Source organism: Rattus norvegicus, chromosome 4, assembly GCF_036323735.1.
Source record: "Rattus norvegicus strain BN/NHsdMcwi chromosome 4, GRCr8, whole genome shotgun sequence".
In the NCBI taxonomy this organism is placed as follows: Eukaryota; Metazoa; Chordata; class Mammalia; order Rodentia; family Muridae; genus Rattus; species Rattus norvegicus.
This window is the reverse complement of record NC_086022.1, coordinates 159,080,495-159,106,098: the sequence shown is the minus strand read 5'-3', so window position 1 is coordinate 159,106,098 and position 25,604 is coordinate 159,080,495. Positions and strand designations below refer to the sequence as shown.

At 48.4% G+C, this 25,604-nt stretch overlaps 2 protein-coding genes and 2 long non-coding RNA genes across 9 annotated transcripts in view; 2 read left to right on the top strand and 2 right to left on the bottom strand.

Annotated features, from left to right (window-relative positions):
• C1r (complement C1r) overlaps positions 1-7,086 on the bottom strand; it is a 10,758-nt gene extending 3,672 nt beyond the window's left edge. Inside the window, 9 exon segments of the mRNA NM_001134555.2 lie at positions 16-171; positions 459-537; positions 2,245-2,366; positions 2,557-2,704; positions 2,998-3,194; positions 3,297-3,443; positions 4,283-4,475; positions 6,053-6,281; positions 7,006-7,086. Of these exon segments, the coding sequence (NP_001128027.1) occupies positions 16-171; positions 459-537; positions 2,245-2,366; positions 2,557-2,704; positions 2,998-3,194; positions 3,297-3,443; positions 4,283-4,475; positions 6,053-6,281; positions 7,006-7,007 (1,273 nt within the window). The 5' untranslated portion in view covers positions 7,008-7,086.
• On the top strand, positions 2,701-9,606 carry LOC102553847 (uncharacterized). Of its 5 annotated transcripts, none has more exons than XR_010065926.1 (5): positions 2,701-2,964; positions 4,730-6,471; positions 6,577-6,810; positions 6,935-7,064; positions 9,467-9,606. It is a non-coding gene; the product is annotated as an uncharacterized LOC102553847 (long non-coding RNA). The 5 variants fall into 5 exon arrangements; XR_010065928.1 differs by lacking the exon at positions 2,701-2,964 and having other exon boundaries at positions 4,471-4,958; positions 5,448-6,471; XR_010065927.1 differs by lacking the exon at positions 2,701-2,964 and having other exon boundaries at positions 4,471-4,958; positions 5,445-6,471.
• Positions 9,033-25,604, bottom strand: C1rl (complement C1r subcomponent like). Of its 2 annotated transcripts, NM_001002804.2 has the most exons (6): positions 25,495-25,604; positions 24,728-24,956; positions 14,030-14,216; positions 12,573-12,680; positions 12,404-12,478; positions 9,033-11,244 (listed from the first exon to the last, which is right to left on the bottom strand). In NM_001002804.2, exons 1-6 carry the CDS (start codon positions 25,572-25,574, stop codon positions 10,457-10,459), a joined length of 1,467 nt encoding a protein of 488 aa, NP_001002804.2. In that variant the 5' UTR covers positions 25,575-25,604; the 3' UTR covers positions 9,033-10,456. The 2 variants fall into 2 exon arrangements, with proteins under 2 accessions (NP_001002804.2, XP_063142499.1); XM_063286429.1 differs by lacking the exons at positions 24,728-24,956; positions 25,495-25,604 and adding an exon at positions 24,500-24,713.
• Positions 11,238-20,867, top strand: LOC120102383 (uncharacterized). The gene is made up of 4 exons (XR_010065923.1): positions 11,238-11,511; positions 12,308-12,560; positions 13,770-13,918; positions 14,761-20,867. It is a non-coding gene; the product is annotated as an uncharacterized LOC120102383 (long non-coding RNA).

The window sequence follows — 25,604 nt, the reverse complement described above, 5'->3', positions numbered from 1 at the left end:
GGCACCAGCTCCTACCTCGTACGGACTCGCTGCTGCCAGCTCTGGTCATCATCTTGTAATATGGGTCATGGCAGTAATACTGGATCCTGGCTTCATAGGTGTTCACGCCTCTTGTGGTGAGGTAGCGGAAGTCCCCATTAGACAGGCTGCGGGGCTGTCCACAGTCCTTGACTTAGAGAGAACACAGGGTTGTAAGGGGGTGGGGGACACCTGCTAGGAAACTTCAGTGGGGGCAGTTAGAGGTCTCGGAAAGCCTCAGAGAGGTATGGTTAGTAGAGGGACACTTGCAACAGATGGTGTGGAATTCAGTTCGGTCAGGCCTGAGATGGTACTAATGGGCTTCTGAGATGGGCTGTGAACTCCAAGGAGAAAACCAAGAGGCAGGATGAGAGGGTTTTCCCCTCTCCCAGCTCAAGTCTCAAGACTAAGGGACAGCAGACATCCAATGTGTGACTTACTCTTGCACCTGGGCATGGCACGGTGCCACGTGCCATCATGCTGGCAAACAGCCGTGAAGGAGAGCAGCGCCTGACTTCCCTGTTTAAGCAGAGGTTAGACATGCCGTCAGCACACAGGTACTCCATTTCCATGCCACACGCTGAGTGTGGGAATGTGACGGCAGCTGTGCCAGTCTCTCAGACCTCAGCTCTCTGACAGATGTGCTTCCTCCTCCCTCCTCCTCGTGCTCCCTAGCTAGTGCTCTCAGTCCAGGGCTGCACATGGGATGCCGAGTTCCAAAGCAGAAAGTCACAGCTAATTGGTGGATTCAATAATTTTCTTTTTAGATTCTTTTCTGCTTCCACTGGAACCCCCGCCCTCCCAAAGTAATAAAGACAAGTCAGGATTGTAGTTTTGTATCAAAACAAAGATCATTTTCTAGAGTAGACCCAGGCTTCTCCCTCTTTCTGAAATGGTCTACCAGCCAAGGTCTCCATCATACTCTCCCACACAGTGTTTTCTTAAAGTCCAGGGCTTTCCCTAAACTACTAGGGAAAGTAGTTTACTTTCATAGGTGTTCAACCTGGTGACATGGCAGGTGATGGACACTCACTTGATAATATTGGAAACTGATTTTTTTTTTTTTAGATAAGGCCTTGTTATATAGCCTAGGCTGTCTTAGAACTAGCTATGTAGCCCAGGCTGGCCTCAAATTCACGGTTTTCTTGCATGAGTTTCCTCATGAGTTCATGTTACAGGTGTAGGTGCCGCTGTACCTGGTTATGAATAACTTAATAAGAACAAGAATCAGATGGGCGTAGGGGGACTATACAGTGAGACTGACGGTCACTAACCTACCAGCCAACCATTCCTTCTTCCCCAGCTTGCAAAGCTGGATACAGGGCAGTGGGCCTGTGGTGAGATGTGCATCAAGGAGCCGGGGGTGGGGGTGAGGTGTTGGGTATTTGTACCTGCTGTACAGAAACTATCGTGCAATGCCGAACATGTCACTTCTGTTTTTACTACTACAGGGAGTAACTAAAATGGGCCAGCAGTGTTTAAACTTGGCTGCACCTCAAAATTCCAATTGGTGGTTTTAAATAGTCAGGGTGCCCAGACGGATGGAATTAGATTTTCAAACAGGGATCCCAGACATCAGTTTCTCCTCCTCCTCTTCCTCCTCTTCCTCCTCCTCCTCCTCTTCCTCTTCCTCCTCCTTCTCTTCCTCCTCCACCTCTTCCTCTCCTCTCTCTCTCTCTCTCTCTCTCTCTCTCTCTCTCTCTCTCTCTCTCTCTGAGACAGGGTTTCTCTGTGTAACCCTGGCTGTTCTAGAACTCTCTCTGTAGACCAGTCAGGCTGGCCTTGAACTCATAGAGATCTACCTGCCTCTAATTGCCTCTGTGTGTCCTTAAGTGCTAGGATTAAAGTTGTGAGCCACCACCGCCTGGCTAAGACAGGTTCTTAAAAAACCCTCTGCGTGTTTCCTGTATGCAGACAAAGTAGATTTTCCCCTTCTTCTTTACAGTACCTGGCATGGAACCTAGGGCCCCTGCACCGTCTACTGCTCAGCTATATCCTCAGCCTCTTTTCTCTTTTACTTTGAGACCACACCTAACTGAGTCACCCTGGTTGGCCTTGAACTTGTTCTGTAGCCTGAGTGGACCTTGGACTTCAGTCCCTTCGATGTTTACTCAGATCTGAGAGCAGACAGATTGATTCTTCCAGCCCCACCTCCTATGGCTCCATTTGAGACCTGCCCATTTCTTCCTCCTGGGACACCCAGAGGATCTCTCCCTGGTCTCTTACCTCCATGAGCTGGTAGCCTTGTTTGCAGGTGACAATGAAGTAATCCCGGAACTGGTACTGAGGCTGTGGATCCTGGATGATGGTGAACTCATCCAGGGCCTTGGGTTGGGGGCACTTGATGACTGTTGGTGAGGCCAAAGGGCACGCTCTCGTCAGAGCCATCGGTCCCCCTCCCATTTCCCTCAATACTGGCAGGCAAGGGAGGTGCTTAGATATCTTAATTTAGTTTTGGGGTCTACAGATAGAAGGCAGGGGTCTCATGCATGTTAGACACAAGTTTCCCAGGACGCCACACTCCTCCCTCCCTCTCACTTTCAGTGGTGTAGCGAAGCTTCCAGCCTCGGCTGTCCCCGGACTCATCCGTGAAGAACAGCAGATCCACGGCGTTGCTGCTGGTGTCAAGGTCTGGAGGCCTTTGCGTTCCACAGAATTCACCCAAGTTCTTCCCATTAGCGTAGATCTGATGGGACGGGGGTGGAGATCGTGGTTATTTCTCCAGCGGGGACATTTTTTTATACAAGTCTACTTGGGTGGCCATAGGTAGAGACGGAGTTCTACCTGAAGAATGTTTTCAGCTGCAGGTGAAAAGGGACCCTCCCCGACCCTCCACCGCCACAGCCCAGGATCCATTGGCTGTTGTATGATGTTGGTCAGCAAGGTGTCCCTGTCCCACTCCATCAGAGGTCCCAGGAAGGAGCGGGGACCTGGGGAGCCATGTGGGTAAGTGAAGGAAAGTTTAATGTGCAGCCGTACCTGGAGCTGGTCATAGGGGCAGTGTACTTGCTGGTGGTCATCAATTTCAAAAGGATCCAGGAACTTGAGGTGCACAGTGAGGCCCCTCTCTACCCGGATGCTGTAGTTACAGCGCAGATCGGGTGGATAGGGCTTCGGGTACTCGAGGCTGGAGATGTAGCCCGAGGGCTCCGTGTAGAGCCCACTGCTGCACTCGGCTATAATGAAAACAGAACCGGAAGGGCCATTAGGGCTCTTAGGCTGGCCCAGCGAGCCTCTGCTCTGCCTTTGCCTACCCCCCCATCCCCACTCTGCCTCACCCTGGCAGGATTGCCTGTCTTTCTGAAGCTCGTAGCCAGGACGGCAGGAACAGAAGTAACCTCCAACATAGTTGTGGCACAGGTGTTGGCATCGGGGCTGCAAACCCTCCTCCACTGAGTTGGGCTGGGACGTACATTCATCAAGGTCTGGAAGGGATTCCAGAAGGAAGGGTTATGCTCCTGTCCACAGAATTCTGGGGTCTGATAGGTAGGCACTACTGTGCTATTTGGTCCTCTGTCTGGAGACTTTTGTGTGGTCCTCTCTCGGAGAGTCATGTACCAGAAGTTTAGAGACAAAGTCCACTTCCGGCTCCTATGCCTCTCTAAAGTTCTCTGGGAACTGCTCTGTGGCAGCAGAGCCCAGATTGTCCAACCCTGTCTTGAGTTGAGAAATAAGAAAAGCAAGGCTTCTGGCTTCCTTGAGTTCTGTCGAGGTTTGATCTATAGCTATGCATTGTAATGCTAAATACTGGCCCCCAAGGCCACGAGAATCCTCACATACTCGAAGTGATGCTAGGTGACCTTGTCCCTTAATCTAAAATATTGAATGAAGATAACAGCACCCTATAGCTGGGCAGAAGAGAGGTAGGTAAAGTTTTAGTGCCCTGGCTTCAGGTCTGAGAAGGACCACAAAGGAAGAGAGAGAAGGTGGTGAGAAGGGAAGAGGGGTAAGTGATGGTGAGAATTGCCCATGAGCGCTGGCCAGTCTAAGAGCAGCCCAAATGGAACACAGCAAGTCATAACTCGGGGTTATTGGCACGGAAGTAGACATATCAGCATAGAGGGCTCATATCTGCACAGCTCTAGCGCTGATTAAGGCTTGTTATAAATATAAAAGCTTTGTGTCTTTTATCTGGGAACTGAATGATCAAACGGTAGAAACCCCGACTGAGATTAAGAAATTACTAAAACAGGGCTCAAACTTGTCCCCTACCCACTCCTGTGGCTGAGGCCTGAAGGAAGGACTGGCCGTAGGGAGCGCTCACCCACAGCCTGGTAGTAGGCCAGGAAGCCCTTGTAGAACATGATGGTCCCATTCTCCTCGTTGGAGAAGTCTGTGTGAAAGGTCAGCAGCATCTTGTTTCCTTGGGACATGAATTCCTTCCTTCCTGGGGGGTTGCCCTGAGGAGAATCCTGCTGCCCACAGAACCTCCCCAGAGTTTTCTTATCAGCAGAAATCTGTTGGAGGGAGGAAGATCAAGAGAGGTCCTGCTAAGAAGCCTGGTCCCGTGTGTCAGGCCAGCGAAGGTCCTCCCTGGATTGAATCATGATCTAATGTTACTACCTGTCAGATCTTATGGTCCTGATGCTTATCAGTCCATCTCAGACTTTCATTAATTTTGTTTTCTTAAGGTAGGACTGTATGTAGCCTAGGCTAGCCTTGATGACATTTATTAATTTCTCTGTCTCTGTCTTTCTCTGTGTGTATTGAGGGGCATGTTGCAGGATCACAAGTGTGGAGCACAGAGGACCGCTTACAGGAGTCAGGTCTTTCCCTCCGCCATGGCCATCCTTGGGATTAAACTCAGGGTTGTCAGGCTTGGAGGCAAGAGCCTTTACCCTCTGAGCCATCTCGCCAGCTCTGGACTGCGATTGAACCTGCAGTTCTTCTGCCTTCAACCCCAACCATTGGCTAACCCTTCACTTGTCATCCTATGCCTGGTAAATCAACTCTTCCCTGTTTTCTGTTCCCCCAATCCCAACATTCCAATCTCACTTTTTTCCTTACTGCTTCCTGTACCCCCTTCCCCAGGAATCCTGGTCTCCTAGAGCTTGGCTTGACCACCTTTAGTCTATCATTGTCTCCCTCTCCGTCCCACCCTCCCTCTCTTCCTCCTTGGTGTTTCTGATAGTGTGCTTTACCAAGTAGCCTGTGCTTGCCTTGGACTTGATGTTTAGCCCAGGCTGGTCTGGAACGTTCTGAGTCTCCCTAGTACCTGACATCACAGGTCTGTGCGACCACGGTCGGGTTTTGTTCTTGTTTTGTTTGCTTTTTACTTCATTGTTTTAAAAGCCACACTAAGCTCAGCCTCCTGATAGACCCAACCGGACATGAGAGTACGAATGGTACCCAGCGGCCTCGGCACTGGTCAGCATCCCCTGGACTCTTGACTGCTTTGTCTCACAGGTTCCTTAATTTCTCCAAAGCAGGAGACATTCTCCTGGCTAGTTTTGCTGCGGAATGCACCCCTCCCTGCTGCAGACTTGAGTCCCCTTCATTGGAAAGTGTGCAGTTTTCACGTTACCTTCTTAGCCATCAGGCTGTTGCCTGCCTGAGCATGACAGTGTGTGGAAGGGCACAGGCTCTGCTCGGATCCTGCTTTTCAATTTACTGGACATAGAAAGGTGAGGCCAAGAAAGAAACCCTTTGAAGGGTACAGACCAGGGGGTGACCAAGGTCCTGGTCCTCCCTGCAGGTCATGTGACACCTGCCACATGTTTCATTTCCTCGTGTTTCTGATGAGGTAGGTTGCCATACGGGGAAACTGAGGCACAGCTGTTTCTTAAGGTCTTATGGTTAGCCATTTCCTAACTCCAATACACAGTGAACTCTCTTGGAATAAACACTCCCTTCGTTTTACCCATGAGTCTCACTGAGGGCCTCAAAAGTCCCCAATACCTCCTCTATGGCACCAGAAACTCAAGGCCAGCATTTCTACAGAGTCACACAATGATGGGGGGCAGGCATACTGTCCAGGGTATTCAGAGCACAAACTTCCAGCTTCGTCTCCCCTCCTTCCCAGTCTGAACCCTACCTTGACGTAGTCATAGAAACAGCCTTCAGAAGGCTCCACATCAAACTGCCAGAAGACCAGCTTCACCCTGTACCCCGTGGGGACAGTGATCACGGTGGTCGTCTCCAAGTCACTGGGGTAAGGCTTGGGATACAGAGGGGAGGTCACCTCTCCATAGAGCTTCTGAGGGAGGTAGATGGAGCCCTCCACCCCACAGAACAGGGTCACCAGGAGGAGGGGGATGAGACGCCTGTCAAAGAGAGAGAGGGGGAGTGTTTGTGGGGCTGGAGGGGTGCAGCACCCTGCCATTTGGGCTGTCGTAGGCAGGAACGGGATGACTAAACTGCCTGATCCTTCCCCAAGCCCATTCTAGACTTCATAGAGGGACTGTGAATGGGGCAGCCCCAGTCTCTGCAGCTGCTGCTTCTGCTCTCTCCCAGGTCAGTGCCCAGGCCAGCAGTCACCGGGCTCCATCGCACTTCCCCGACCCCAGCCCCAAAGCTGCCTCCTCTGCCCTTCTCTTTCATCTCCTTTTCCTCCTACAGTAGGACTGGCTTGGGACCAGCTATCTGAGGGTGAAGTTGTCCAGCGATGGCTCAGCAAAGGCTCCCAAGGCTTCTTCATTCAGCAAAGGCCCTTGGGAAAAACCCTTCATGGCGTCGGAGAACACGCATGGGGTGGGGAATTCACTCCTCACTCAGAGAGTTCCCACTCCTCACTGTTACCCTGCTAAGAGCGCAGAGTCAAGAAAGGAGAGGCTGCTTCAGCTCATGTCTAAGGTTCTGGTCCCTCGGGGGAGGCTGAGGAGTGTCCCTGAGAAGTAAGCGCTGGAGATGGAACTATAGGAAGAAGGGTATTGTGTTTCTGTTCTTTTTTTTTTTTCCTTTTCTTCTTCTGTTTTAGTAATGTGGGAGCACGTTTGCCTCCATGCCCAACTCCTCCCTCCTCCCTTGGTACCCATCAGCCTTACTCACATGTCTCAAGGCCAGTTTGTTTTGGGTCCTCAGCTCTCCTGCAAGAGTCTTCAGGCACTGTAAGTTGAAGGAGGGAGTGGGCATGCAGGGGAGGGAAGGACTGTGGCAGTGGAGGGGGTGACCATCCCCGGAGGAATGTTGCAGGGAATGAACCATTTGCATAAACAAAAAAAAAAATCTGAGTTCCCAGTTTAGTTTTGGTTTTGAAATCCCCGTTGCTTGCTGGTGCCATCTGGTGGTCTACGTGGGGAATGGCTGAGGAGATGGGATTTGAACTTTTAGGGACCAGGAAACATTTGATTTGGTTTGGAGGGCCAGACTCTGGGGGAAGGGGCAGGGGCGTGGGGAGTTGTCTCTTAATCGGATTAACATTTTTTGGGAGACTTTCCCGGGGCTACTAGTTGCACTTTATTCGAGGTTCCTCGCCACAGGCGTCGCAGGCTGCGGAGGACCTTAAGGGCTATATTTTCCTATTGGCCCCATTCTCGCAATCATTCCCCTGGAAGCCGCGGTGCAGGAGTCAATGGCTAGGCTTTAAACGCACTGGGTGAGGTGACAGAAGAACTGGGTTGAGGAGGGCAACGGGGCGGGAAGACCCGGTGAACGGGCGTGGGTGTGGGTGAGTTGCTATGTCTCAGGACCCTAAAGCAAGGCTAGGCTTTGAGCCCCCGCCTCCATCCCTGAACTATGACTCGCCGGTGGACTTAGGTCTTATTGAAAATAGGGCAGCTGCAGAGTGGAACAAACATCTTTTCCTGGACATCTGGTCAGCTCGAGTCCTCAGGGATACAATTACTTAGCGCTTCAAGCGAAGGGTGTGGCTGCAGAGGGAGAGTGACTCGATCTTAGAAGGGAAACCAGGTTCTCCAGACAGCTGGACTGTCCGTAAGGACATAGCGTCCTGGTTAAAAATTTTGCTCCTCTGTTCACAGCACCAAAAAATTCACGGCACTTTGTTCTGTGGAGGCTTGGGCTGCAGAGCAGGCCTCCCAGTTCCTGTAACGTGTTCCCTATTAGAGGAACCTTCCATCCCTCTACATGCCCCTCTCTCCTGACTTGTCCACATACGGGATTATTCGTATTAGGGGTCAGACTGTGAACTTTAAAGATCCACAAAGTGGGGCACTCCCACTTGACAGTGACCGGTTATCTTGGAACGAGGTTGGAGAGCAGACAACGCACAAATGCAAAACCCACCAAGGTTTGGAAGGTTTTCCCAGCAGATCTGTGCTCTGGAGCAGACACTTGAAGGTTGGCAGGGCTGGTCTAAGACTTTATCACAGTAAGATCCATGGCCTGGTCACAGGTCAGGAAAGATGATGAGGGACAGGAAATGGACTAGATCAGAAGACAGAAGGAAGAGGAAACCTGGACCTTACTGCCTCAGGTCCAACCCCCACTCCCACTCTGTCTAAACATCCAGATAAAATTTAAATCTGCATCTACAGATAAAAGTAGTTACATAGATCTGGACAAATATATGTCTTTTGTTTTTTCAATAAGAATATAAAAATGAGAATTTCAATAATAAAATAATATATGCTTATTACTTAAGATTTATCCAGTAGAAAATAAGAGAAAAATCAGTCAAAATCACTCCACCTAAAATAACTTCTCTCTAGTATTTTTAGAATACTTTTACTTGAAACCTAATTTTTTTTTTCTTTTTTTCGGAGCTGGGGACCGAACCCAGGGCCTTGCGCTCGCTAGGCAAGCGCTCTACCGCTGAGCTAAATCCCCAACCCCGAAACCTAATTTTTAAAAAGAATTTATTTATTTGTATTTTATGTATAAAAGTGTTTTGCCTGGATGTATGTGTGTGTACCTGTGCATGCAGTGTCTGTGGAGGCCAGAGAGGGTGTTGGAAACTCCAGAACTGGAGTTACAGATATTTGTGAGCTGCCATTTTTTTCTTGTGGTTCCATTCCAGAGACTTCTTAACCTCTGAACTGTCTCTCCCAATCTCTTGACTATTTTTAACAGTCTTTTGAATTGTGCATAGGGTTTAAAAAGTAGACTTAACCATATTTATATTCTGCCATTTATTTATTTATTTATTGATTGATTGATTGATTTTCAAGACAGAATTTCTTTGTGTAGCCTTGAAAGTCCTGGAACTGACTCTGTAGACCAGGCTGGCCTTGAACCTCCCCCAGTGTTGGGATTAAAGGCCTGAGCCACCACCACACTGTTATTTATTTATTGTTAACTTTGAGATGAGATCAAAGCTGGCCTTGAACTTATGATCCTTCTGCCTCAGCCTCCCACGTGACTGGGATTTTAGTGTGTACTATGTGCTTAGCTTGGATGCTGCTGTTTTTTTTTTTTTTTTTTTCAAAGATAAATTTAACTTTTGCTAATAGAGAACCTTCATCTCAACACTAACGTACTTCTTCTTTTTTTTTCTTTTTATGGTATTCACAGTCTATTGTCACTGAACTCTTTTATTTTTGTCTTTTAGTGTAAATCATTCCAAATCTTCCGTACAAATTAAAGAGCTCATCTTCTCAGGCTTGTGATGCCCTGGTGACGAGGGCCAGCAGGAAAGTGTGAGCTGGTGGTACAGTCTTCAGTGAAACAGGCCTTCCCAGGGACCGAGTCTGGGGACGGGGGTAGGGGTGGTGGTGGGTGGTGGGGGTGGGGGGGTGGGGGGTAGGAATGGGGGTGGGGGGTGGGGTGGGGGTGGGGTGGGGGGGTGGGGGATGCTAAGGTAGGTCTCCAGGGCAACTGAGAGGAATCCCTGAGAGTGTGCTGGGCGGAATGAAGCCTCAATCAATGAAGCTCAGCTGTGGGACTTCCGCAAGCCACCGAATCTTTGGGAGCTTCCAGTTCCTCGCTGTGAGACATGGATGACAGATGACACACCCTCTGCCAGTGCGGAGGGAGGATTGGGTGAGACTCCTGACTTACGGTAGATGTGAAATGAAAAGGGAGTATCGCTAAGATTTCCTGTAGAAGCTGGGGTAAGGGGCAAAGCTGGTGGCTCTGCGTATTTGAAGGACGGGTCTCTGGAATATCTCAGAAACACAATTCCACGAGTAAATACAGAAGGAACTGTCCATAGCTGAGGCTGGGGAATTAAAAACGACACACATGGTGATGATGCCAGGTGTACATGCTTGTAATCCCCAGTGTTTGGGAGGCCGAAGCAGGAACATTGCCCTGAGTTTGTGTCCATCCTGGCTACAGAGGGAAGTCCTGACTTGTTTCGAACAGAAAGATGTTCTAAGCAAACGTTGCATACATTTGCAGGGTTCCCCTGGTATAAAGCCCAGGAGAGCAGGAGGTGAGAAGCGGGTACTGCATCTCGTTTGGGGTGGTGTAAGCTCGAGGAGGCGGGGCTTTCTCTTGGCAATGGGTTGCTGAGCCAATGACTTAAATAGGGGCCCCTGGCTTCAAGTGCATCCTCACTCCTGCCCATTCTTAGCTGGGACCTCTTGAGGGCCACTGCTCAGGCCTCCGGGCATCGGTCTTTACATTCAATCACCCCCTTAATCCAATCCACGTAGCTGAGCACTTTGGTGTAGAAGCCGTACCCCTTGCCACACCCGACGCCCCAGGATACAATGCCCGTGGCCACCCAGCGAAGAGCACGGTCGTCCCACACCACGTAGACGCTGCCACTGTCTCCCTGGCAGACACTGTTGACCTGCATCTCTTCCCCGACACAGAACATATTGTCAGAAAACACCTCAGTTCGCTGCCTCTGGCGGAGCCAGGCTTCACAGGCCTCCCGGGGAGCTACAGGCAGCTTTGAGTATTTCAACTTTGTCGTCAACCAGCCCATCTCCACACCGAACCCACTGATGTAACCCCACAGGCCGCTGTGGTAGAGGGTCTCGTTGTCCGGCAGACAGACCGGGAGGAGACTGGGCCCCAGAGGGACCCTGTGCTCAAGCTCCAGGAGGGCGATATCCCCATCAAAGTTGTGGGACTCCTCTTGGCGGTAGTCTGGGTGAACCACCACCCTTCGGACAGGATGGTTCCCCAGTTTCAGCAGCTCGTCTACGTCTGTGTGACCCAGAAACACATTCACAGTCTTGTTCTTTCTGAGATAGATGCTATCCTTGGGGAAGATGGTATGGGCAGCCGTCAGGATCCATCTGTCACCCAGCAGGGCTCCGCCCCCACGGCCATAGATACTGGTGAAGGCTTGCCAGGGGAAGTTGCCAGGCTTGGCTCTGGAAGAACCAAAAGTGTTTGGGTTCTCGGCAATGGGGACAACTGGTCTTCCACAGACTGCAAGAGAGAAGGGGTGAGAAGAGCGATTAACAACTGTGGGGGAATTGGCTAGAGCCCCGTGAGGTGGTGTTGTTCAGGTGGGGACTCTGCAGAGTGCCAGGACCTTCCAAGCCTGTACATCGTCAGTACTGACGGGAGCAGAGAATCAATCCTGACACTGTGGGAGACATCCTGCAAGGGACAGGACACTGGAGCCTTCCTTCCTGCTGCTTCAGACATTTTTGAGCCATTTCTTAACGCGGATGGGGCTCTCTCTGGTCCGTGGTATGTCTTGAGTGCCTTTTGCTCTGTTTTCTATGTCACTCCCTCAGTTGTAACATCTCCCATGCCACCCACCCTCCCAAACCCAGGCTACCTTTCAGTGTTCCATGGATCAGATTTCGTTGGGGGGGGGGGGACGACGACAATGCTTTCATTTGAGAATAGGGGTTTTTGACAGGCATGTTGGTGTATGGCTGCAACCTCAGGATTTGGGAAACAGGCAAAAAATCAGGAGTTCAAGATCATCCTTGGTTACATAAGGAGCTTGAGGCTATCCTGGGGTATATGAGAGTGTCCCGTTCTTCCTCCTCCCCCTTTTAACATTAACTCTTTTTTTAAAAAAATATTTATTTATTTATTTATTTATTTATTTATTTATTTATTTATTTATTGTATGTGAGTACACTGTCTTAAACAAAACAAAACACACAAAAGGAAATGCTGTTGTAACGTGGATAACCCTGAAAACATTATTCTAAGGGGAGGAGTCAGGCATGAAAATCCTATAATGTATGGTTCCATTTGTCTGAAATGTCCGGCATGGACAAATCCATAGATGTAGAAAGTAGATTAGTGGTGGAAATGTCACGGGGGAGTGGAGAGAGAGGTGGTGCATGTATGTGCGTGCGTGCGTATGTTGCTGGGGATTGAACTCGAGACCTTGTGTATCTCAGGTAGGCAGGTGGTCTACCACAGAGCTTCCCCCAGTCATCTCTCTGAGACCTTTGAGGACTGAGGGGTGAGCTCCTTGCCTCTTATTTTCTGGGCCTTCTGCCTTCACCCCCTTTTCCTGTTCCAGTGCCTTCCTTTCACCCCGTGTCCCAGCCCTCCCAGTGACAGCCGAGCCCTGCTGGCATCTGACCACTACAACAGCACCAGGCAGGGAGCTACTCACCCGGCACACACTCAGGAACCTCTTCTCCACGCTGTCTGTCCTTCCACTTCCGAGAGGATGGGCAGCTAAGTGTCCCTGCAGAGCAGAATGAGGGGCAGCAAAGGATTGGGGGGCGTCCAGCTCCCCAATGTGATGGCTACTCAGAAGGACTCAGCAGGTTGGGCCTCACCTGTCTGTTCTTCCTTATAATAGGGACCTGGGCAGTGGTTCTGAATCTCGGGAGGGTTGGCTCCAGGTGTGGTGAAAGCCTCAGCGTCCCCATTGGGTTGGCTCACAGCTGTAGGGAAAGCGAAGTTCTGAGGGCCTCGAAGAGGCTTGCAAACTGGTGGTACCTTGGGGGATGCCTGGTCACGTCTATACGGCCAATGCACAAAACTTAGCCAAGTCCAAACCGTTTTTTTCACTGATCGAGTTTTTTAAGACTCCAAGAGCTTGGAAGCAGCTGTGAGCCGTGGAGAAGCTGGCCTTTCCAGATGTAGCTGGTGGGAGCGCTAATTAGCAAGGCGTCTTCGGAGAGAAGTTAGGTGCAGATGTGTTATAACCAGCATTTAAATTTCTAAGAGTTTGCCCTAACAACATTCTCATGCCTGCGCTCAGAGATGTGCCTGTAAGGACATATACAGCCACATTGTTGGTGGCAAGAGAGGGTCCCTGGCCAATTCACCACATATACATTACAGCCATCAAGAGATTGGTGTGTGTTATTAAAGACATAGCCAATCAATGCTCACCATATACGGTGTGTGTTATTAAAGACATAAGGACTCAATGCCCACCATATGTATGAGGGGTAACCTTTGTGACATGGAATTTGGGGTTGGAGAGGTGGCTCAGCCACTCTTCCAGAGGATCTGGGTCCAGTTCCCAGCACCCACATGGCAGTTTAGGTAATCTGATGCATTCTTCTGGCCTCTGTAGCTACGAGCTACACACACACACACACACACACATTCACACACACACCATACACACACACCACACACATACATACACACACATACACACACACCACACACACACACACACACACACACACACACACTACAGACATACATGCAAGCAAAACGCTCACATACACACAATAAAAAACAATCTAAAGAATAAGTAGGTCTAAAAAAAGACATCCTGAACTTAAAAAACTCTGGCAACGTCCGAGCATCCTGTACATGGTACAGCACACAGATGCTGTGACGCTTCAAGGCTGTGGACCATCTCTGGGAGACTGAAAGCAGGGCTGTTTCTGGGAACTGTGATCAGTGATGAAGGCCAGACAACAGAGAAAGTCTTACTTTCCACACCTGAATTTAAAAGATATTATGTGCAAACACTATTTTCTCAAAAAGTGACACACCATTTTAAAATTTAGAATTCCCCTTACAAACCTGGATTCCTGCTTTCTCCTCTTCGGCCTGTAAGCTTTACAGGGCCACGAATTTCCTGGAATTAATAGCTGGAGTCAAGCAATGGCTGTCTCACTATCAAGGTCACCGCGGGACAAGGATAGAGTCAGTTCAGGTATCCCCAGTCCTCACCTGTCACTCAATCTTCCACTTGGCTTTTCAAGGGGTCAGGGATCAGGGATGGGGGGGGCGTCACAAAGGTTCTAACTTCAATAAGGACCCTCACCTATGGCTTGGTAGAGAGCCAGGAAGCCTTTGTGGAGGTGTGTGACTTTGTTCTTGGAGGAGTGTGCCCGGAAGGTCAGCCGAAGGCTCCTCCCGGAGGATACAAACTCCATTTGATTGGGAGGGCTCCCCAGAGAGGAACCTTGCTGCCCACACAGCCGGGTTGCATCTGTTCCTCTGGTTGAAATCTGAAAGAGGAAAGAGAGGACAGGAAGTGTGGGGCAACTTTGTACCATTGGCCATGGGGTGCGAGGTCATGTCAGTAACAGACCCCTAGACCTTGATAGGCCCCAGACCTTAGCATAACTGAAGCCATGATAGAAGTACTATTCATGCCATAAAATTCAGAATGTAGTTGGCACCACCTGCCAAATAGAAACAAAGGCCTAGTCCGTCTAAGTCCACAGTGCTGGCGAAGTCTTTAAACGTACTCTCCTTGCTCTTTGACTTCTATAGTTCTGCTTCTGGCTAACTGTTCTTGTCAACTGAAGTATGTCAACCCAGGATTGTGTGTGTGTGTGTGTGTGTGTGTGTGTGTGTGCTTAAAAGCTCACCCTGAGAGAGGCTTAGGGCTACACTGTGGTTCTGGATACCCAGGATAGTCACTGACTGACTAATAAGACTTTCTATTGGCTTCAACCCATGCCTGCATAGTCTTTTTTGGTGGGTGTAGTGGTTTGCATATGCTTGGCCCAGGGAGTGGCACTATTAGGAGGTATGGCCTTGTTGCAGGAAGTGTGCCACTGTGGGGTGGGCAACGAGACCCTCCTCCTAACCACGTGGGAGCCAGTCTTCTAGCAGCCTTCAGATGAAGATGTAGAACTCTCAGCTCCTCCTGCACCATGCCTGTCTGGACGATGCCATGTTTCCTCCTTGATGATATGGACTGAACCTCTGAGCCTGTAAGCCAGTCCCAATTAAATGTTGTCCTCATAAGAGTCGCCTTGGTCATGGTGCCTGTTAACAGCAGTAAAAACCTAAGACAGTGGGTAACATAACATTTCTGGAGGTTCCACAGAGATCCTCAGAAACCATATATTAAGACACCAGGGGTCTCACTTAGGTCCCCTTAAAGCAGTGAAGAGTGCATTGGTCAAAGGGCTCCTAGGGAGTGTGCGGTCTAAGATGTCCTAGGTCCCCAGGATCCCCTTTGATCAATGGCTGCCTAAGGACACTTTGGAGGTGTCTGATGCCTCCACCCCAAAAGGAAACAAATTAGAAAGTCACCTGATGGATCACTTCCAGAGGTAAGTGTGGTTAAGGCACCTTCTGTTTGGACACATAGGAGAGGTTGGATATCGTCCCTGATCTAGAGAGATGTCACTTGGTCCTTCTGTCTGTTCATGTGTATACATGTGTGGTGTTCCCTCCCCCTGGCTTCTTAACTGGGTCTCTCTCTGCCTTCCTCTGTCTGTCCCTGTCTCTTGCTGTTTTTCTCTGTGTCTGCCTGTCTCTTCTTTGTAACTCTGTCTCTCAGTCTCTCTCTCTCTCTCTCTCTCTCTCTCTCTCTCTCTGTGGGGTGTGTGTGTGTGTGTGTGTGTGTGTGTGTGTGTGTGTGTTTGTCTTCCTATGTATTTTCCAGTTCTGTTTCTCTGTATTGACCAGTGGCTTACTATGATGTGAGACTTTCCATAAACACCCTCCACCCTCAGCTTAAGAACTGTGCCTCTTGTCGGGGACTCAAATCTGTCTGCCTCTGTCAGATCATCCAGAGAACTCAAAAAACAAAAACAAAAACAAAACCCTCCGCCTCTCACTCTAGAGTGCTTGCTTGTTTTGTTGAGTGACTCCTGCCTATGGTCTAGGTTGGTTTGGTCCCTGAGTTGAGGTGGGGAGGACCAGACCTCTCTCATCCAGGGCTCCCTGCCATTTGAACAGAATGCAGACCCAGAAGGAGAAATACTCCCCACCCCGTATGTGTTTTCCCCCAGGTCCCTGCCTGCTCTATGCAGTACCAGGGAATGGGAAAAAAAAAAGAAAGTCCAGTCTTTCTTTTTTCATGACTTATGCCTCATTTTCAACCAATAATCCATATAATTGGAAAACTCAGAACCTACCATTCTCTGAAAAAAAATGAGAAAAACAGCTCCTGGGCTAGACAAAGCAGCTTGTACAGAATGGACTTTCCTTTCTGCTCAACACAGACCATGAAGACTTTAATCAATTTTGGTCAGGTTCTTTTCAGAAGAATTAAAGACAATTGCTAAAAAAGATTTCCTTTTTCACTCAGTCATCCCCAGATATTAATTAAAAAAGCTATAAAAAGTTAAAAAATTAAAGTAATAAACTGGTCCTAGTTGCTGGATGTAGTTCAAAAGGTGTTTGTGGTGGTTTGAATATACTTGGCCCAGGGAGTGGCACACTAGTAGGTGTGACCTTGTTGAAGGAAATGTGTCACTGTTTGGGTGTGTCACCTTGAGACCCTCCTCCTAGCTGACTGGAAGACAGTTTTCTCCTGTTTGCCTTTGGGACAAGATGTAGAACTCTCAGTCACTCCCGTGCCATGCCTGCCTGGACACTGCCATGCTTCCTGCCATGATGACAATGCCCTGAACCTCTGAACCTGTAAGACAGCCCCACTTAAATGTTTTTCTTAGTAAGAGTTGCCTTGGTCATGGTGTCTCTTCACAGCCATGGAAACCCTAACTGAGACAGTGTTTAACAACAAAAAGAGCTGTGGTGGCTACTGCTAGGCTAGTGCCAGTAAACAAACAAACAAACAAACAAACAAACAAAGTTAACTCTCGGTCAGAATCTTCTACTCACAGTATCCCATGCAGTTGAGACACTCCTCTGAGGAACACCAGAATGCTAGCTGTCTAACGCCCGTGTGGCCCAGTACCAGGCCTACTCCTGGACCATGTTCAAGTTTGAGAAATACACCGCGATCCATCCTGCTACGTTCTTGCCTGATGTCGACCTATAGTTACTTATCTACTGCCCCAAGATGAAAAAAGACCAGGAACCTGGGAGCTCTAGTAATGGCTTTAACTGAAATGACTTAGGCCCAAACCAGGTACCTCAGGCCAGAGAGCAGAACTAAGCCATCTGACCCAGGCTCTCAGATGGAGAAAAGGAAAGTTCCTCACTGTCTACATGGGCAGCTGCTATGCTTTTACTACAGTGCGTGTCTACGGTTTGATCTGTAGAGGAAGAACGTTTCTCACCACTGGGAGAAGGACTTTAAAAACAATGAGAAAATCGTGGCCCTCATGAAGGCTATTTGGCTTCCCCTATGAGTTGGTCTCCTCCACTGCCAAAGACATCAAAAAGATAACTTCCCTGAGGCAAGAGAAACTGGGTTGTTGATCTAGCTGCCTGACAGGCAAGTGGCTCTAAACAAGTGGGGCCTCTTGATATTCTGATGACACACCCCACTCCAGTGCTGCCTGTGACTCCTGTACAACCAAGGGGAGATAGAGGATGAAAAAAAATACAGTTGGAACCCGCAGGTTGATGGAGGACACCAGTGGGAAAGATCAAATGATGGAGCATTAAAATTAAGTTTTCATCAGGTCCGGGGCCCTTCTATCCCCTGCCCATTTTGTCCCCTCCTGAATCTTACATTTGATATGAATACAGACAGGGTCATGTCCAATTCCCAGTGCCCTCAGGCCTGTACTTGGGAATTGAGGAAGACAGATACTGGGAAGGCATTAGAATGTGACTACACACCAGCATCTCACATTCATCTGGACATGATGTCCGATTTAAAGGTTTGGTGCTATTGAAAAAAAAAGATGTGGGAGTTTGGCTTTTGAGATAAGAGTTTACAATTTTATGCACGCCCTGTGGTGGGCCCCCCTGAGTTGCCAAGAGCAAGGGAGTTTCCATTGCAAAAGTTGAGGTTGTGAAACAGAGGCTTCCTGGAAAATTCCTTAAGATTCTGGTTCTTTGGGAAACAGGGAAAACCTGGGGAATCAGACTTTAGTGCCACAGGAATAGATGCTAGGCAAAGATTTAAACTGCCTCTCAAGGTTCCCAGGCCTTTGGGGTCCCGCACATGCTGTGTCTGTCCTCACTGTACTCCTGGTTGGAGCTGGCATAGACACATCAGCCCTTATCACGGGAGATAAAAACCAAAACCAAAACCAAAACTATGGATCCAGGCTGATCCGGACCCAGAGGTATTAAACGTTTCTATTTCTGAATGAAAACCACAGTAGATTCCCTCAAAAAAGTTGTCCTCCTACAGAAACAGAGAGACTTACACTTACGTCTCATGGGATAAGGTGGACTATGTATGGCTTTGAGAGAAACCTGTTGTTTCTATGCTAATCGATTAGGAGTAAGAAGATATAATGACACAATTGGTACCAGGCTCTGTTCTGTTGGTCCTTCAGGCTAGCTACATTGTTACCAGCCCTGGCTGGACCTTTAATTCTTATTCTGCTTCAATTAACAGAAGGGCCGCTGCAGCCTAAGCTGCACAGGCCATTGTGTACCAGTTTGGCAAAACTAGTGTAGTGGTTCTTGGGAGCAACTGAACCTCTTTATAGCATGGTGAGCCCATGACTTGACCCATTCACGAAAACCAGGTCCCTAGACCTTAGCATAACTGACTCACGATTGAAGGACCATTCGGACTGTAAAACTCAGCTTGTAGAGAGGACCCCCCCACACACACACACAAACAAAAGCAAAGACCGAACCCATCAAAGTCCATAGTTCTGGGAAAGTCTCTAAAGTTTTGCTTCTTGGTTTCTGCAGTTCTGTGTCTGGCTAATTGCTCTTGTTAATTGAACTACGCCAACCTAAGATACATTGTACTCATCCTGAGAAAGGCTCAGGTCTACACTGGGATCCTGAACACCCAGTGTGATAGCGGGCTGGCTAAGAAAGTGTCTATTTGCTTAAACCCGTGTCTGAGTAGTCTTCTCTGGTGGAGACCCCACCACAGTGCACAGCACAGTGCCTCTAGCGCCCCAGCTTTGAGTCAGAGTATATGCATAGTAAGTCCCAAGCTGTCACTTTCCACTTTCCTGAGTAATTTTCTGCAGCCACCATTTTCTAAAGCAACATGACCCACTGTGAAGGCCTCATGCCCTTTCTAGTTTCCTCATGGTACCATTCCCCTCGCTCAGGAAATCCTCAGTGTGTGGGAATCCAAGGACAAAGTACACACGATGTGGCTGTAGTCGAGACTGGATGTCTGTGCTTAACTTAGTAACATTTTCCATGTGCAGCTAGGGTCTGTGATGAGATCCAGGGCCTTGTGGATTCCGGGCCAGTGTTACACTCCAGCCCTTGGTTTTTGGAGATAGGACCTCCCTACACAGCCTGGGCTAGCCTCAAACTTTTGTGTTAACCCACATTTCTTGGATGGTGCTCCTGCTGCAGCCACTTCCTTTTGTCCTTCTCTTCCAACTTCTCCCTTCCTCTTCTTCTTTTATTTCTTTGACACTGTAAGACTGGCCTCAGACTTGTGGTCCTCTTACCTCTGCCTTCTGAGGGCTGGGATTACAGATGCATACTACCACATCTGGATTATTATTGGTTTGTTTTATTTTAGGCAGAGTTTCACGATGTAGCCCAGGTTGGCTTGGAATTCAGTATGTAGCCCAGGCTAACATTGAATTTATGACAATTTCTCCCTCAGCTGAGCTCCCATGCTGGGCTTTTTCTGGCGTCTTGCCAGTTCTCCATTCTCCCATTCTCTACACAGTCCAAGTTTCTTTGCGACACCATCCAGTCTGACTCTCCACGGTCACATTCACCGAGAACTTGGCAGGAAACCATCTCTTAATCACGGCAAACTTTTTGCTCAGACATGCCCAGACTTTTCAACATCAACAAATGGACCTTCTCACATTTAAGAGGCAGAAAGCACTTGATGTAGGAGACATCTGGGTTGATTGAGCATGAACTCTCTCTCCCCTTCCCCCTGCCCTCCTCATTCCTTTCCTTCCCTTCCTATCCATTTCCCCTTCCCTTCTTCCTTCCTTCCAGTTTTTGTTCTTTCTGCCTATGTGTGCGTGTGCCTACATGTAGGTGTGCATGGGACGTGTACCCACTCCTGAATACGTGTGCTGAGGACAGAGGTCGGCACTGGACTGCCTCCTTTATTTCTCTTCACCTTATTTTTTGAAGCAGGGTCTTTCCCTGAACCTGGAACTCACCCTTCCACTGGCCGGTAAACCCCTGGGCTTTACCATTTCCCTGCTACAGCCCCTCGAGCGCTGGGGTTGCAGAAACATGCCACCATGCCTGGCTTTTGCCTGGGTCTCGGGGATCTGAACTCAGGCCATTTTGTTTGTTCTCTGTGGGACTTGGGACTTTCTTTTCTTTTGTGTGTGTGTGTGTGTGTGTGTGTGTGTGTGTGTGGTGTGAGTGTGTGTGTCTGTGTGTGTGTGTTTGTGTGGTGTCTGTGTGTGTGTGGTGTGGGGTGTGTGTGTCTGTATGTGTGTGTGTGGTGTGTGTGTGTGTATGTATGTTTATGTGGTGTCTGTGTGGTGTATGTGTGTGTGGTGTCTGTGTGTCTGTGTGTGTGTGTTTGTGTGGTGTCTGTGTGTATGTGTATGTGTGTGTGGTGTCTGTGTGTGGTATGTGTCTGTTTATGTGGTGTCTGTGGGGTGTGTGTGTGTGTGTGTGTGTGTGTGTGTGTGTGTGTGTGTGACTTTCCCTGGAAGGAGAAAGGAAGGAGAAATCACATCCTTGAACTTGAACTCTTCAATGAAAAGGGAAGAGTGGCCAATTGTGGGGTGCACATCTTTAGTCCCAGTACTTGGAGGGCAGAGGCAGGTGGATCTCTGTGAGTTTGAGGAAAAGCTAGGGATAAACAGAGGAGTCCTGTCTTGAAAAACAAAACAAAACAAAACAAAACAAAACAAAACAAAACAGGATGTCGGGAGAGTTAACCTAGGATTAAAACTGTCCATGACTAAAGAGAGAATGGGCCCATAGCAGGTGTTCAACAGACACAGGCCAAATGAATAAGGCTGTGGCCAGTTAAATCAGAACCCATGAATCCATGTTTTTAGGGGATAAGGATTATGTTCAGCGGCAGAGTGCTTGCCTAGCATGGGAGAGGCTCTAGCTTAGAGCCCTAGTATTGCCTGGCCCAAGCAGCAGGGCCCATGCTTGCAAGGGCATTCTCTCTTATCTCTCTTCCTAGTTCAAAGATGAGCAGCTAAGGACAGAAAGAGTGAGAGGAAATGACGACTTCGAACAAGTGGAAGCCAGGACGCAGGTGTGCAGGAGGAGAATTGAATCTGAAAAGGTGGAAACCAGCCTACAGCCAGAGGGTTCTCACCACTGACCAGTGCAAAGTTTCAGGGTTCAGCAGATCCAAGAATCTTTCAGGGGAAAAGGCTGACAAGAGGCCAACAGATGGGAAGTCTGGGTGGGAAGACCTCAATGTGCTTTATCTTAGGTCTCTACCCTATGCAAGCAGGCAGTTCTTGCTGACACACTTTGGTAGAAGATGGGAACTCAATCCAGAAACCCTGGATTGAGGTCCCTAGCTACATCTGACAGACGGAGGTGGTAAAGTCCAGCACCCGAACCAGAGGAATAAAGTGAACGTCTACCAACTGATCACTGAGAGGCATCCTACTTCTTGATCCCTGGTCCCAGCTTGTTTCCTAAATGCAGGGAGCCCTGAGGAGAAAACCAGAGGGGATCTTGCTGGGGAAACTTACTGTCCCAAACAAAAGCTGCATACGCGCTCACTTTTGGGAGGTCCCCGAGACACCTCTAGATCACCCTATTAATGCTGTCTGCTAGGATCTAGCTATTTATAACCTCCATGAAGTTCAGTTGCAGTGTGGGATGGTGGCAGCACACGCCTTTAATCTCAGCACTCGGGAGGCAGAGACAGAGGAATCTCTGAGTTTGAGGCCAGCCTGGTCTACAGAGCTAGTTCCAGGGCAGCCTGCGCTACCCAGAGAAACCCTGTCTGGAGAAATAAAACAAACAAACAAACAAATGAAAACAAAACAGAGCAAAACAAAAAAGATAGAGAAGGAAAAAAAGAAAGAAAAGGAAGTTGTGAGACAGTGCGAGGAGGTGGGCATCTTGAGAGGTAATTGATTTATTTGTGCCTTTATTATGGGAGTGGGTTAGTTACTGCAGACGTGAGAAAAGGATATCTTAGGCCTATTTTTTCCTTACTCTTGTGCTCTTGCTTGCCATCCCACCATGTTACGATAGCAAAGCCTGCTCTCTCCTCACCAGAGCCATATTCCGGGGTGTCCCAGTCTCCAGACCATGAGCAAAATAAAGTCCCGTTGTTTGTAAATTACCCAACCTATGGCACTGTTGTACTGTTTCCAAACCCATCATTTGACGGATTTTAGCCATTCCTGTAGAACTTTGAATCAGCAGCTTCGTGTTCCAATCTTAAATACAAACGCTCAGGCAAGCATTATTTAGACGTTGCAAGGAAGTCTCTCAGATACAGATCAGAGTTGGAGACAGGCAAGCACGAAAGGGACTTGGGCAAAACAGCGATAATGCGGAAAGCAGAAGAAACACTCAAGACTAATCCCCACGAGAGGGGAACAAGTAGATGTTGCACATGTACGGTAAGAACCACATATTTAGAAAGAATGAGTCCTTATGAAGAAATCATCAACCAAAAAATTTGAAAATAAATATGAAGAAATTGGGGCTAGAAGTGTAGTTCAGCGAAGAATGTGTGTCAGCTTGTGTGAGTTCTGGGTCAGTTCCTGGTATCAGAGAAAAGAAAGACAAAGAAAAATACTAGCAAGTGTAGCAAAGAGACAAGGAGATGAAAAACAGAACAGAACAGAGAGCTAAACTAGAGAACCAGTCCATTACATATGATTGCCAAAGCACAGGAGAGATTGGTGGCCCACAACCACCTTTAACTACAGCTTCAGGTGATCCAATGTCTTCTTCTGGCTTCCATTGGCACTTGCGTGCGCGCGCGCACACACACACACACACACACACACACACACACACACACACACATACACACACACATACACACACACATACACACACACGTGCGCGTGCACGTGCGCGCAAGAACATTCTCAGAATTAAAGGACTAAGTTAAAAGTATTTTGATTTAGGGGCTGGGGATTTAGCTCAGTGGTAGAGCTTACCTAGGAAGCGCAAGGCCCTGGGTTCGGTCCCCAGCTCCGAAAAAAAAGAACCAAAAAAAAAAAAAGTATTTTGATTTAAAGACCTTCCCACCCCTGTCCCCCATGAGTAAAGAGCCATCTGTATCATAGCACATCAAATGAAAGTTCAGAATGCTGGAATAAGGAAAATATTTACGAAATCCTAAATAGGAAAATGGAAGAATGAGGATGTTAGTAACATCAGACTTTTAAAGAACACTAGAGATAGGAGACAATGTCATCAACATTCTGGAAGAATATGATTTCAAAGCTACATTATTATACCCAGATAAACTGTCTGCTGGTGGTGAGGGTCGAACTAAGCCGCTTAGGCTGTCTAGAACTTAACATATCCTTTCTAAGGAGCCATTGTTGGAGAATGACTCCTGGGAAGCCAACGAGCTGAAGAAAATAAACGTAACTAACATATACCATGTGCTCAGAATGTTTTCAAGTCCTAACTGTAAATAATAAATATTGTTTTTTTAAAATTGATAATGGGAGAATGAGTGAGGGGGACTATGGGTGGTGAAGGTCTTACAACTGGAGCCAGCACCCACCCTCTATAGCTGGAAATTTAGAGGAAAATGAGACAAATATTCAGAACTGCATCGAAGAATAAGCCTGTCATTTGTCCGTATGACGGTAAACACCAGAGGAGACAGCTAAGCTGTAAATGATTGCCCTTGGCTGAGCAACAGATTCTCATTACAATCTTCGGAGCGCTCTCTGTTTGTTTGTTTCTTTTTTTTTTTTTTTCAAATTCGTCTTCCTTTCCCATCTCCCTCCATAAAAGGAACTGGATCTAGGGTCTTGGCAAGTACTTTACTAATGAACTGTATCCCTAGCCCTTTAGAAAAAAAAATTAAAAAGTCTTTAAGGTTTATAAGATTCATAACCTAGGCACTCAGAAGGTGAAGGCAGGAGGACTGTGAGTTCAAAGATAGCCTGTGTGACTTACTTTTTGTTTTTGAGTCAATGTAGCCCAAGCTGGCTGTGAACTTGTTCTATATAGCTCAGGCTGGCCCTGAACTTCTTATCTTCTTGCCCTAGCCTTTTAGGTTTTGGTATAGCATGCTTGAACCAACACATCTGGCTGAGATTCTGACTTTAAAAAAATTATATGCACATCTTAAATAAAATTTAACTCAAAAGATAACATAAACTGTGACTTAAAAGCACTATTTTGAATAATGCCCTTGCTGTGATATTGTGGCCTCTCTTCCCAGGTGAACTTGGTTTTCACTTGATACTTCTGAGGGAGAGCATTCGTCATGAATTACATTCAGTTTCCTAATTCGGTAAAGCAGGCACTCAACGAGATCTAGAGAGGGTGAGATCCTGGGCCTTGGACAAGATTGTAGAGCAGCAATAATTACCTGTCTCTTTGTAAGCTCTTAAAACTCAGGCTCTGCCCGGCAGCCTTCTCTCAGAGCTTGGTGGGTCCTGGGGGCGGGTAGGATGCTGTGTTCTGAGGCCCCAGGACCTCTGACTTGGACACTTTCTCTCTTCTTTACATGGGTGACTCAGAGCAGAGCTATGCCCACCGCCCGTGAGAGGCTCTCTCCCCAGAGCCCCTCAGTTCTCCACCCCCTTGCCCAGCTCACGGTGACAGAGTCGCCTTCACAGCCTGGGGACGGCTCCAGATCAAAGTCCTGGAAGATCAGTCTCACGGCAAACCCCTCCGGGGCCTCGATGTCAGCATGGCTCTCCTGGCCTTTGATATATGGCTCTGGGTATCCGGGGGATGTCAGTTGCTGAGGAAACTGCTGGGCTAAAAGCACAGAGGCCTGTGTGGGGCAAGTATGGAGGATTCCCCAAAGGAGCAACCAGCACCTGTGTGTGAGTAGGGAGACAGGGTGAGGTCATACTGCTCTGCCAGAAGCTGTGTATATGCTGTGTGGTGACAAGTGACGGTAAGGGCCCAACAGTTGTGTCAGCGGCCGAGTGCTGGACACTTCAGAATACCACCTTCCTCACTCAAGGCTGTGTGGGTTCCTGTCTAGATTCCTCTGTAGCCCGATCTCCAACACTAGAGGGTTTCTATTTTATGAAGACATTGCTATGGCTCCTTTGCCCCTTGTGAGTTTAACCCAGGTAGCTTCCTGCCTCAGCCATTCCTAACCCCATCCTGGAGTACAAGTTAAGGGCATTGAAATATGATTCCTGGCTCAGAGCACTGAAAAGACCAAGTGCAAGCAAATTCAGTTAGTTCCCTCTGGGTCATCTGTCTTACCCTCCCTCCCACCCCCGTGTGTGTGTATGTGTGTGTGTGTGTGTGTGTGTGTGGTGTACTTATGTAACCTTGTGTCGTCATGCCTTCCTCTCTCCCAGACCCTTGCTTTCTCCAGGACCCTCTACAGTGCAAACTCACATCTTGCCCACGCAGCTTGTGTTGGGAGAACTCCATAGGTTGTTCTCCAGCTCTGGGACCAGGCCTCTGGACCCTGACATCTGGAACTGGCTAGGGTGCGTAGCCCAGGC